The following is a 13,661-nucleotide window of genomic DNA, read 5'->3' as shown; positions in this document are numbered from 1 at the left end:
GCCAGCCTGAAGCTTTTATGCTGAACCTGAAAATCTTTGTGATAACTAAATGTAAAAGAATGTTCAGTGGGACGTATGGGGGAGGGGAGGCAGCATTCATAGTAGATTGTCACACAGAGATCCTAGCAGATCAGTGGGGCACCCTAGGGGGCACTGCAGTGGACTTCACATAATAGGTCCCAGAAATACATTTCACCGTTACCCCCTTATATTGTATGAGAAGCAGTGGCGTAGCCAGACTGCCAATTTTGGATGGGCCTGAACCTAAAGTGGGTGGGCACAAAATTTTCTCTCTAGTCCCCCTTCCCCAGCAAAATTTAGTCACACTAATCAGATGCATTTGTCACATAGGGGTAAAGTGCTGCTTTTCAGTGCATCAGGTTTCAGAAAATTTATTTAAAAGCCTAACACCCTTTTCAATGAGCTTTCAGAGGCCAAAACCTCCTGCCTCAGGTCAGCATAACGCTGTTATGGTATCCTCTCCTGACCTAAGGAAGGAAGTATTGGTCTCTGAAACTTTATTAACACAGGTACCATATTACTTTATCCTAAATTAAAATAAAATTATTTTCTTTACCTTTGTTGTATGGCCATTTACTTTTTCTCATTGTGTTGCTCCCAGTCTCTAGATTCTGCTTTCCTTCGTCTTTCTCTTGCCAGGGTTTCCTGTCCATTCACCACCTATGGCTTTTCATCTTTTCCTCACCCTTGTTCTCCACATGCCCCTTCCTCTTATTCTCCAGTCTTTCCCTACTCTGTCCTCTCCCTCTTTCCATCCAGCAGCTCCCCTCTTTCTTTTGCATCCAGCGTCTCCTTTTTCTCCCTACCCTTCCATCCAGTGTCTTCCCTCTTTCTCTCCTCAACCTTCCACCCATCTACCCTCTCTCCTGATCCTTCCATCTAGTGTCTCTATCTCTCTACCCTTTTCTGTTCAGTCTCCCCTCTCTCTCCACATCCTTCCAGTCTCTCCCCTTTCTGCATACTTCCATCCATCTCCCCTCTTTCTCTCCCTATCCTCCCATGTCCAGCAGCTCTCTCCCTTCCTTCCAGTCCCTTCTTCCTCTCCCTCCCATATCCAGCAGCTCTCTCCCTTCCCTCCAGTCCCTTCTTCCTCTCCCTCCCATGTCCCAGCAACTCTCTCCCTTCCTTCCAGTCCCTTCTTCCTCTCCCTCCCATATCCAGTAGCTCTCTCCCTTCCCTCCAGTCCCTTCTTCCTCTCCCTCCCATATCCAGTAGCTCTCTCCCTTCCTTCCAGTCCCTTCTTCCTCTCCCTCCCATATCCAGTAGCTCTCTCCCTTCCCTCCAGTCCCTCTTTCCACTCCCTCCCATATCCAGTAGCTCTCTCCCTTCCTTCCAGTCCCTTCTTCCTCTCCCTCCCATATCCAGTAGCTCTCTCCCTTCCCTCCAGTCCCTTCTTCCTCTCCCTCCCATATCCAGTAGCTCTCTCCCTTCCTTCCAGTCCCTTCTTCCTCTCCCTCCCATATCCAGTAGCTCTCTCCCTTCCCTCCAGTCCCTCTTTCCACTCCCTCCCATATCCAGTAGCTCTCTCCCTTCCTTCCAGTCCCTTCTTCCTCTCCCTCCCATATCCAGTAGCTCTCTCCCTTCCTTCCAGTCCCTTCTTCCTCTCCCTCCCATGTCCCAGCAACTCTCTCCCTTCCTTCCAGTCCCTTCTTCCTCTCCCTCCCATGTCCCAGCAACTCTCTCCCGTCCCTTCCTCCTCTCCCTCCCATGTCCCAGCAGCTCAGCCATTTTTCCTCCAGGTCCGCCCATCTGCATCCTTCGCGCTGTCTCTATCCCTTTTGTCCCACGGAGGCAGCGCTTCCTTCCTGCCCTGTCTTCTCCCGAAGCTCCGCTGCATCGGTCCCTCCCTGCAAGTAGAATCCTCCTTCGCCGGTTGCGCTGTGCTGCCATGCACATGGAGCTTCGCTCCTCCCCCTGCCGCGTTCATCCGGCCCTAAACAGGAAGTGCATCACAGAGGGCCAGATAGACGCGGCAGGGGGAGGAGCGTAGCTGCGCGACCGGTGAAGGAGGATTCTACTTGCAGGGAAGGACCGATGCAGCCGAGCTTCGGGAGAAGACAGGGCAGGAAGGAAGCGCTGCCTCCGTGGGACAAAAGGGAGGCAGCAATACGGATGGGCGGGCCTGGAGGGAAAATGGGTGGGCCTGGGCCCACCCAGGCCCACCCGTGGCTACGCCCCTGATGAGAAGCCCTCTAAAATCTGCGCCATAAGGGCTATTGTAGTAACATACATAGTAACATAGTAAATGACGGCAGATAAAGACCTGAACGGTCCATCCAGTCTGCCCAACAAGATAAACTCATTTTACATGGTATGTAATACTTTATATGTATATCTGAGTTTGATTTGTCCCTGCCTTTCTCAGGGTACAGACCGTAGAAGTCTGCCCTGCACCGGTTTTATTCTCCGCCCATTTCCTTCTGCACCCAATTCCTCCTATGTTCAATTTACTTATCCATTACCCCATTAATATTGCGTTTACTACAAATTGTATATTCTTTTACGACTTTGTAATTCTTCATATTGTTACTATGTAAGCCGCATTGATTCTACCATGTGTGGAAAAGCGTGAGGTACAAATGTTAATAAATAAATAAATACCGGCATCGCCACCCAATGTCCGCTAAGATTCCATAGATCCATTCCTTCTAAACAGGATTCCTTTGTATTTATCCCACGCATGTTTGAATTCCATTACCATGTTCATCTCCACCACCTCCCGCGGGAGGGCATTCCACGTATCCACCACCCTCTCCGTGAAAAAATACTTCCTGACATTAGTCCTGAGTCTGCCCCCTTCAATCTCAATTCATGTCCTCTAGTTCTACCACCTTCCCGTCTCCAGAAAAGGTTCGTATGCGGATTAATACCTTTCAAATATTTGAACGTCTGTATCATGTCACCCCTGTTTCTCCTTTCCTCCAAGGTATACATGTTCAGGTCGGCAAGTCTTTCCTAGTATGGTTTCCATCGCAAATCCCATACCATGATGTGCAGTTGGGTACAGTAGGTTGTTGTTGGGTTTTGGAGGGCTCCCCATACATGGTAAGAAGTGTACCTGGGACCTTTTATGTGAAGGCCAGTGCAGTGCCCCCTAAGGTGCCCCACAGCTGTGCTGGGATGTCTGTGTGGCCAGTCTACTGAGACTGCTCGCCTCACCATACATCGCAATGGCTTGTTTTGGTGTGTTATTCCCTTGGACGTTTTTTTCCAAAAATGGTTCAAAATGTTAGATAAAAGACAAAAAGTGAGGAGAGGAGTATTACAAGTTCGTTTTGCTTTTTAGCACATTTTATATACATTTTTTAGAAGAAAGGAGACCTCAGAGATCTTCGTTTCGATATTTCCCTTGGAGCATACATTCTGAGGTATATCTTCTGAGGTTGCAAAGACCCCTGAGGCAGGCCTTAGGGCCGAAACATGGCCGTGTCGGGTCCATTTTTATGTACTAATTTGTTACTTTTTAATTTTGATTTTTTCATGTGAATAAATACATATTTTTTTGGTATCCTCACCCATTCTCCTCACTTTTTGTCTTTTATCTCACGGTTTCGTGAGGGCGTTTACCTCCTTTTTGTTTTTTGTCAAAATGTTAGACACATTCTGCCCGATATTTAAAAGCAAATGGCTGCTAAAACGGCACTTAAGCAGCTATCCGGCACTGAATATCGTCGGTTAGCGGCTCAAAGATAGCCAGTTATACGGGTGATCTAACCAGCTATCCGCTGATTTTCAAAACCAGACCAGCTAAGTTTGGCGGCCATATTTGGTGGAATAACATTGGCTGGTCTGAATTTAAGCGGCCAGTGCTGAATATCAGTGTGACCGGTTAACATCAGACTGGCCAAAGTTAAGCTGCATATTCAGCGCTGGTCACCGGAAACAGACCAGCATGGAATATCCAGGTTTAGCGCCGATTACAGGAGACATCCTGGCTATCTCCCACGGTTTGAATATCGGGGCCATTGAGCACAACCATGTCAAGGAAATGGCCATTTCGAAACAAAAAAAAAAAAAATAGGCATTTTTCTGGTTTGAAAATCACTATGTTCGCCACTTGATTTTTGGACACAGACCGTAGAACTCTGTTTGGCACAGATAACTATCCGGTTGAAGTTAGGACAGAAAAAAGGCTTTCCTAACTTTATCCAGTTTGCCGTTTGGATAGTGTTCTCAATATCACCGTTATCCAGATACTGACATGGTCACCACTGAATCCAAATATTCAGCACCGGCTGCTCTCCTGATTGTAACACTAAATATATGGATTGATTCAGACGTGGCAGCTGATGTTTAACAGAAATGCTGACCACCTTGGATCGATATTGATGTGTTAATGTCTATGTTTGGGGTCTTAATATTGCTCCAGTCATTCCAGAAGGCAGATTTGTACTTCCCATTGGGATAAGGCTGCAATGTATTCATAGGCAGGCATTTACATTTACAGGACTCAAAGAGGGTACATAAGAATACAAGAGTTGCCCTACTGGGCTCAGACCAATGGTCCATCTAGTCAAGATCCTGCTTCCAACAGTGGCCAAGCCAGGTCACAAGTACCTGGCAGAACCCCAAAGAGTATCAACATTCCATGTAGAACCCCAAACAGTAGCAACATTCCATGTAGAACCCCAAAGAGTAGCAACATTCCATGCTACCAATCTCGGGCCAAATAGTGGTTTCCCCCTGTCTGTCTCAATAGGAGACTACGGACTTTTCCTTCATAAAGCAGTTAATAAATCCAAATAAATAAATGGTGCAGCTCCTTGCAACAGTCTCCTATGTGTTAATGCAAGACTGAAAGTTCTACTAGCAGGAAAGTTCCACTCTATTCAAATGAACAGCTTAAAGTGTACGAGAACTAAATTTCAATTGCAAATACATAAGAATAGCCATACTGGGCCAGACCAATGGTCCATCTAGTCCAGTATCCTGCTTCCAACAGTGGCCAAGCCAGGTCACAAGCACCTGGCAGAATCCTAAATAGTGACAAACAGAAAATGGGGCGAAAAAAAGCACAAATGTTTAACAATAAATCTTATTCCACAGAAATTATGTACCCAAGGGAACAAAAGAACACTGTGACATATTACTATCCCTTGAGTCGGTTACTTATATAATCCTATATCCTATATAATAAAACTCACCCTCAACGTTCTGACGTCACTGTCAGGTCCTCCGGGCACTTCCTTCCGGTTCGAAGCCTTCGTGGTGGTGAAGCCACCAAAAACACTTTGTTGGGGCCCCGCCCTCGCGTCAAACGTTATGACGTCGAGGGCGGAGCAATGGCGTCAGTGGCTTCACAACCAATGAAACAGCACATTGAAGGTGGCGTGCCGAGGACCGCAACAATGGCAGACAGTGCCTTCAAAACGCCGAAGGGAGGTTCGGAAGGAAACCGTGCTAGCGCCCGTTTCATTTCCGCAAGAAACTGGCATGTTTTACTAGTAAATGATAAGTAGTAGTAATAATACTTTGGACGGCATTGCCACGGTTCAAATTTTCATTGAGTGACAGTCTAAAATCCCCAAAAGCAGGTCTTTTGATTGAAAGATTGTATTCGACATGAGCGTCAGCTTCAGGTGCGAAAGTTCTTTAGCCAGTGCAGTATAAGTAGTCGTTAACTTTTCTTTTCTAATTTTCTCTTTTTGCTTTATAAGTGTGTGTTTAAATGACGTTTTATGAGGTTTTATGTTCAATGCCTCATATGAAGTAAACTTAAAAGTAATTCATATGTATACACTTTTTGTTTTGAAAAACGTCTAACACATTTAAGTTTCAATTGCATTTAAAATAAGTTTAAAATAAAGGTTAATTGACATCGTAGAGGGTTTGGTTTCTGGAGGCAAATGATTGATTGCATGCAGTAGGCTCAAGGGTTTGCAATAGCTTTGTGCTATAGGAGATTTAATAGCCTTGCCACTGATGGATATCTGATGCCTCCAGCGACTTTTTCCTCTTTTTTTTTTTTTTAGTAATGCTTCACAGCGTTCTTTAGAATCCTAAATAGTAGAAAGATTCCGGAATCCTAAAGAGTAACAAGATTCCGGAATCCTAAAGAGTAACAAGATTCTGGAATCCCAAAGAGTAACAAGATTCCAGGCTACTGATCCCAGGGATAAGCAGTGGCTTTGCAAGAGGGGGTGGTGGTGGAGGTATACATTAGTCGTTAAAGTGTGCATCCACTGTGCAGGCTTCTAGTCATTTACATATGAATATGGTCACAAATGTGCATAAATGACCTCTTTTAAAATAGCAACCAGCGCAAATGTATGCAGTTTGACATGATGGAGCATTCTTTGCTTGTAGGCGATCACATGGGTAGGATTTGGATGGAGCATGAGTTGAGCACGCAAGTACATGCATAGAAGTTAAAATACAATAATTTCCATACCTGCTTGGAAAATAGTTCTTAGGCTATTGTACAAGTCTTCACCTGCCGCTTACATAAGTATTTTGTAAAGACAAGTTGGTCTTTATATACCTTAAAAGGTACTTTCACGAGGCTTCTTCTTAAAAAATTAATTCCATTATTTGGGACCAGGTTCCAGTTGATAATCTAGTCAGAAACAGATTATCTTTGTTTCTGAAAGAGGCTGAAAGGGAAAACCTGAAAAGCAACATCATGAAATACTTTTTCGTAGCCAAAGTACAAAACAGGAACAATCCTCTACGACGGCGAAACACACAGGAAAAAGTAGAGGCCGAACAAGGACGAATCACCACTGGAGATTTGTATCCAACAGTCTTTATTATTATACTTACTCACAAACTCGGGTAATCAAAGCAAACGTACAAGCTTCTTGCAACGACTGTAGGTGCAGAACTCGCAAAAGAGGAGTACGTTTGCTTTGATTACCCGAGTTTGTGAGTAAGGACTACAGCTTTAGACACGAGCAGGGCTGCGGTCCTGGGCTTCTATCTTGAGTTTACCGTATGACCCCTGATGTAGACACTTGCGTGCGTCGAAACACGGCCCGGGTTAGGTCCTTCTTTTAAGTATAATAATAAAGACTGTTGGATACATATCTCCAGTGGTGATTCGTCCTTGTTCGGCCTCTACTTTTTCCTGTGTGTTTACTTTTTCGTGGCTCCAACTCCAAAATGGCAGCCCTAGCGGTGGTCTCGTGCTGCTACCACTAGGGGGTCCTTTTACAAAGGCATGCTGAAAAATGGCTTGCGGTAGTGTAGGCGCGGGTTTTGGGCGTGCGCCAATCCATTTTTTTAGCGCTCCTGTAAAAAAGGGCTGCTTTTTTTTGCCGAAAATGGACGTGCAGCAAAATGAAAATTGCTGCGCGTCCATTTTGGGTCTGAGACCTTACTGCCAGCCATTGACCTAGTGGTAAAGACTCACGCGGTAACCGGGCGGTAATGACATATGCGCGCCAAATGCCGCTTGGCGAGCGTCCATTACGCATGCCCAAAAATAAATATTTTTCAGATGCGTGTGTCTGACGCGTGCCAAAAATGAAATTACTGCAACAGCCACACAGTGGTAGGGCAGTAACTCCATTTTGGCATTCGTTGGGCGCTCATAGACGCTTACGCGGCTTAGTAAATGGACCTTAGGGGTCATATTTCTATTTAAGGAGTAGGTGGCTCTTCACGCTGTGCCATATCGTGTGTTAGAGACCCTGTCTGTACAGAAGCTGCTGGGAGAATGGTGAACACACCTCCAACGGTTACCCTAGAGCCTTTGCACTTAGCATGCTTTGATTTTGAGTGTAAACGCAAGTTACTTTATTAAACATGCCGCTAAATAACCTGGGCCGTCGGACTACTTCAATGGATAATTTGGCTAAATTGTTTTGTGGAAAAAATGATCTGTCCAAAAAGGGGGCAGGATTTAACATACATAGTAACATAGTATATGACGGCAGAAAAAGACCTGCATGGTCCATCCGGTCTGCCCAACAAGATAAACTCATATGTGCTACTTTTTGTGTATACCCTATTTTGATTTGTACCTGTCCTCTTCAGGGCACAGACCGTATAAGTCTGCCCAGCACTATCCCCGCCACCGGCTCTGCCACCCAATCTCGGCTAAGCTCCTTAGGATCCATTCCTTCTGAACAGGATTCCTTTATGTTTATCCCACGCGTGTTTGAATTCTGTTACCGTTTTCATTTCCACCACCTCCCGCTGGAGGGCATTCCAAGCATCCACTACTCTCTCCGTGAAAAAATACTTCCGGGCAGACTCAAGAAAAATGTCAGGAAGTATTTTTTCACGGAGAGAGTAGTGGATGCTTGGAATGCCCTCCCGCGGGAGGTGGTGGAAAAAAGCACTCTATGCCCTTGGCCTCTCCGCTGACTTTATCGACACTTGTGAATTATTGACCTCTATATGTTCTTCAAGATCTGTGAGTAGATTAGATTAAGAATTTATACAGGGCTGGTTTTTGTTAGAAAACTACCTCATTTATCCTGTTTTCTTTTTATAGATCACCCTTCGCTGCTGTGACAGACTATTCAGTAACCAGAAATAACGTCATACAGCTCTGCCTGGAGTTAACGACGATTGTACAGCAGGTACAGGGTCATTTTGCTTCTCATTGCTTTAACAATATGCCAGTCGTCACTTCTGTTTGGCTTGCTTCTTAGTTCCATAATGCCCAGCTGCACCCCTGGTTCGTGGCTCACAAACTGCAAGCACCTCTGGCGCTTTTGGCCTTGACGTTTGTCTAGATTGCTTGCTTTACTCTTTATTTGTGGGGGAAAATCATGTTTATTCAGTTTCATGATGTACAATCATACAGCAATGAATAAAAATAGCATAATGTATTCCCAATAGATAATTCCCCGTCCCTTCCTTTTTCCCACCCTCAACTAACAGCCATGGAGGGGCATAATCGAACAGCATCGGCCATCTATATGGCCGGTGCGGTAAAGCAGCGGCCGAACCATATTATCGAAAAAGATAGCCAGCTATCTTTTGTTTCGATAATACGGTTGGAGCTGGCCAAATCAGTAGAGAACCCACAAACGTGGAGAACTCAACGAAATCCCACGGATAGTCACAATACAACAAAGCAGTGGGTAAAAAACCAGGAGTTCCAGAGTGAAGATGAACCAAACTTTCTTAATCAGTATATTGACTCGACACAACATTGTGTTTCAGCCAAAGGGCCTACATCAGGAGTCTTAAAAAAGACCTTTGTTCTGAAGCGTGAGCCAGATCACTCACATGACTGCACAGCCCAGACGCTCATGCGAGTGATCTGGCTCACGCTTCAGAACAAAAGGTCTTTTTTAAGACTCCTGATGTAGGCCCTTTGGCCGAAACGCAACGTTGTGTCAAGTCAATATACTGATTAATAAAGTTTGGTTCATCTTCACTCTGGAACTCCTGGTTTTTTACCCACTGCTTTGTTGTATGGAGCCGGCCAAATGTCAGCATTTGGGCCAGCTTTAGAGATGGCCGGCATTGGTTTCCGGCGATAATGGAAACTAATGCTGGCGATCTCAAACCCGGCTAAATGCAAGACATTTGGTCGTGGGAGGAGCCAGCATTTGTAGTGCACTGGCCCCCCTGACATGCCAGGATACCAACCGGGCACCCTAGGGGCACTGCAATGGACTTCAAAAATTGCTCCCAGGTGCATAGCTCCCTTACCTTGTGTGCTGAGCCCCTCAAATCCCGCCCAAAACCCACTCCCCACAACTCTACACCACTACCATAGCCCTTAGGGATGAAGGGCGGCACCTACATGTGGGTACAGTGGGTTTTGGGGGGTTTTGGAGGGCTCAACATTTACCACCACAAGTGTAACAGGCAGTGCTTTTTTTGTAGAAAAAAAGGTGCCGGTACTCATTATGGGCGGGGTTACCACATATGGCTCCACCCCTATGATAGCCACACCCACATTAACCACACCCCCTATACCAGCCATGGCGCATATAAACAGACGTCATTGAAAATATTACAGTACTATAGGAGAAAAAAATAACGTGATTTGCTAAGTAGTAGTAGTAGTATACCCAGTGCAAAATAAGACAGCCAATGTAAATTCTCAAATTGGACATATTACAAACACTAAAATGAAAATAAAATGATTTTTTTCTACCTTTGTTGTCTGGTGACTGTTTTTCTTTCCATATTGGTCCCAGTCTGTGATTCTCCTTTCCTTTGTTTTCGCTTAACTCTTCTGTGCCATTTGTCATTTTTTGTCTCCTTTTTCTTTGCTTTCTTCAATATTTTTCAGGCTCTCTCTCTGTCCAGATTTAATTCATTCTTACTATCCATTCTTTAATTTCCTTCATCTACCTGTGGCTTTTCATCTTTTCCTCACCCTTGTTCTCCCCATGCCCCTTCCTCTTATTCTCCAGTCTTTCTCTATTCCCCTTTTCCATCCAGCAGCTCTGCTTTCTCTCCCCATCCTTCCAGTGTCTCCCCTATTTCTTTCTGCATTCTTCCATCCAGCGTCTTCCCTCTTTCTCTCCCTATCCTTCTGTTTTCCCTCTCTCTCTCCCCATCCTTCCATCTGTTTTTCCCCCTCTCTCTCCCCATCCTTCCATCTGTTTTTCCCTCTCTCCCCATCCTTCCATCTGTTTTTCCCTCTCTCTCCCATCCTTCCATCTGTTTTCCCCTCTCTCTCCCCAATCCTTCCCTCTGTTGTTTTCCCTCTTTCTCTCTCTCCCAATCCTTCCCTGTTGTTTTCCCTCTTTCTCTCTCTCCCCAATCCTTCCCTGTTGTTTTCCCTCTTTCTCTCTCTCCCCAATCCTTCCCTGTTGTTTTCCCTCTTTCTCTCTCTCCCCATCCTTCCATCTGTGTTTTTCCCTCTCTCTCCCCATCCCTTCCATCTGTTTTTCCCTCTCTCCCCATCCTTCCATCTGTTTTCCCTCTCTCTCCCCAATCCTTCCCTCTGTTGTTTTCCCTCTTTCTCTCTCCCAATCCTTCCCTCTGTTGTTTTCCCTCTTTCTCTCTCTCCCCAATCCTTCCATCTGTGTTTTTCCCTCTCTCTCCCCATCCTTCCATCTGTTTTTCCCCTCTCCCCAATCCTTCCATCTGTTTTTCCCTCTCTCTCCCCATCCTATCCATCTGTTTTTCCCTCTCTCCCCATCCTTCCATCTGTTTTCCCTCTCTCTCCCCAAACCTTCCCTCTGTTGTTTTCCCTCTTTCTCTCTCTCCCCAATCCTTCCCTCTGTTGTTTTCCCTCTTTCTCTCTCTCCCCAATCCTTCCATCTGTGTTTTCTCTCTCTCCTCCCCATCCTTCCATCTGTTGTTTTTTCCCCTCTCCCCAATCCTTCCATCTGTTTTTTCCCTCTCTCTCCCCATCCTTCCATCTGTTTCCCCTCTCTCTCCCCAATCCTTCCCTCTGTTGTTATCCCCTCTTTCTCTCTCTCCCCCACTCTTCCCTCTGTTGTTTCCCTCTTTCTCTCTCTCCCCATCCTTCCATCTGTTTTCCCCTCTCTCCCCAATCCTTCCATCTGTTTTTCCCTCTCTCTCCCCATCCTTCCATCTGTTTTTCCCTCTCTCCCCCTCCATCTGTTTTCCCTCTCTCCCCCCAATCCTTCCATCTGTTTTCCCTCTCTCCCCCCAATCCTTCCCTCTGTTGTTTTCCCTCTTTCTCTCTCTCCCCAATCCTTCCCTCTGTTGTTTTCCCTCTCTCTCTCTCTCTCCCCAATCCTTCCCTCTGTTGTTTTCCCTCTCTCTCTCTCTCTCTCCCCAATCCTTCCCTCTGTTGTTTTCCCTCTCTCTCTCTCTCTCTCCCCAATCCTTCCCTCTGTTGTTTTCCCTCTTTCTCTCTCTCCCCAATCCTTCCCTCTGTTGTTTTCCCTCTTTCTCTCTCTCCCCAATCCTTCCCTCTGTTGTTTTCCCTCTTTCTCTCTCTCCCCCAATCCTTCCCTCTGTTTTTTTCCCTCTTTCTCTCTCTCCCCAATCCTTCCCTCTGTTGTTTCCCTCTTTCTCTCTCTCACCAATCCTTCCCTCTGTTATTTTCCCTCTTTCTCTCTCCCCAATCCTTCCCTCTGTTGTTTTCCCTCTTTCTCTCCCCCCCAATCCTTCCCTCTGTTGTTTTCCCTCTTTCTCTCTCCCCAATCCTTCCTTCTGTTGTTTTCCCTCTTTCTCTCTCCCCAATCCTTCCTTCTGTTGTTTTCCCTCTTTCTCTCCCCCCAATCCTTCCATCTGTTTTCCCTCTCTCCCCCCCAATCCTCCCTCTGTTTTTTTCCCTCTTTCTCTCTCTCCCCAATCCTTCCGTCTGTTGTTTTCCCTCTTTTTCTCTCCCCAATCCTTCCTTCTGTTGTTTTCCCTCTTTCTCTCTCTCCCCAATCCTTCCTTCTGTTGTTTTCCCTCTTTCTCTCTCTCCCCAATCCTTCCCTCTGTTGTTTTCCCCTCTTTCTCTCTCTCCCCAATCCTTCCCTCTGTTGTTTTCCCCCTTTCTCTCTCTCCCCAATCCTTCCCTCTGTTGTTTTCCCTCTTTCTCTCTCTCCCCAATCCTTCCCTCTGTTGTTTTCCCTCTTTCTCTCTCTCCCCAATCCTTCCCTCTGTTGTTTTCCCTCTTTCTCTCTCTCCCCAATCCTTCCCTCTGTTGTTTTCCCTCTTTCTCTCTCTCCCCAATCCTTCCCTCTGTTGTTTTCCCCTCTTTCCTCATCTCTCCCCAATCCTTCCCTCTGTTGTTTTCCCTCTTTCTCTCTCTCCCCAATCCTTCCCTCTGTTGTTTCCCTCTCTCTCTCTCCCCAATCCTTCCCTCTGTTGTTTTCCCTCTTTCTCTCTCTCCCCAATCCTTCCCTCTGTTGTTTTCCCTCTTTCTCTCTACCCAATCCTTCCTTCTGTTGTTTTCCCTCTTTCTCTCTCTCCCCAATCCTTCCCTCTGTTGTTTTCCCTCTCTCTCTCCCCAATCCTTCCCTCTGTTGTTTCCCTCTTTCTCTCTCCCCAATCCTTCCTTCTGTTGTTTTCCCTCTTTCTCTCTCTCCCCAATCCTTCCTCTGTTGTTTTCCCTCTTCTCTCTCTCCCCAATCCTTCCCTCTGTTGTTTTCCCTCTTTCTCTCTCTCCCCAATCCTTCCCTCTGTTGTTTTCCCTCTCTCTCTCTCCCCAATCCTTCCCTCTGTTGTTTTCCCTCTTTCTCTCTCTCCCCAATCCTTCCCTCTGTTGTTTTCCCTCTTTCTCTCTCTCTCCCCAATCCTTCCCTCTGTTGGTTTCCCTCTTTCTCTCTCTCCCCAATCCTTCCCTCTGTTGTTTTCCCTCTTTCTCTCTCCCCAATCCTTCCCTCTGTTGTTTTCCCTCTTTCTCTCTCTCCCCAATCCTTCCCTCTGTTGGTTTCCCTCTTTCTCTCTCTCCCCAATCCTTCCCTCTGTTGGTTTCCCTCTCCCTGCCAAGTTCCCACGAACGGCGCGAAGTCGCGACGCACGCGGCACCAGCCCCTATTTCCGGCCGCTGCTGCTTCTCCTGTTGAGCAGCAGCGGCCGCTACACAAAGAAAAAGAAGATTTAAAAAAAAAATTTTGAAACCTAGCTGAAACGCGGCACCCCGGCACTGTAGACATCCATTATGCATTGGCTGTTGCCCCACAGCCACTCCTCCTCTTGCCTCTACGTCACTGCCCCTGGAGGAAGACCCCGGAGGAGCGCAGTGACGTAGAGGCAAGAGGAGGAGCGGCTGCGGGGCAACAGCCAATGCCTAATGGCTGTCTATAGTGCCGGGG

The 13,661-nt window shown here is 46.4% G+C and overlaps 1 protein-coding gene across 1 annotated transcript in view; it reads left to right on the top strand.

Moving 5' to 3' along the window:
• CNKSR2 (connector enhancer of kinase suppressor of Ras 2) overlaps positions 1-13,661 on the top strand; it is a 659,600-nt gene that overhangs the window by 155,607 nt on the left and 490,332 nt on the right. Inside the window, exon 4 of the mRNA XM_030202257.1 lies at positions 8,462-8,549. Within this exon, the coding sequence (XP_030058117.1) occupies positions 8,462-8,549 (88 nt within the window). The remainder of the gene's footprint in view (positions 1-8,461; positions 8,550-13,661) is intronic.

Source organism: Microcaecilia unicolor, chromosome 4 (genome assembly GCF_901765095.1).
Source record: "Microcaecilia unicolor chromosome 4, aMicUni1.1, whole genome shotgun sequence".
In the NCBI taxonomy this organism is placed as follows: domain Eukaryota; kingdom Metazoa; phylum Chordata; class Amphibia; order Gymnophiona; family Siphonopidae; genus Microcaecilia; species Microcaecilia unicolor.
The sequence above is the reverse complement of the archived record's forward strand: the minus strand, read 5'-3'. Positions and strand labels throughout refer to the sequence as shown.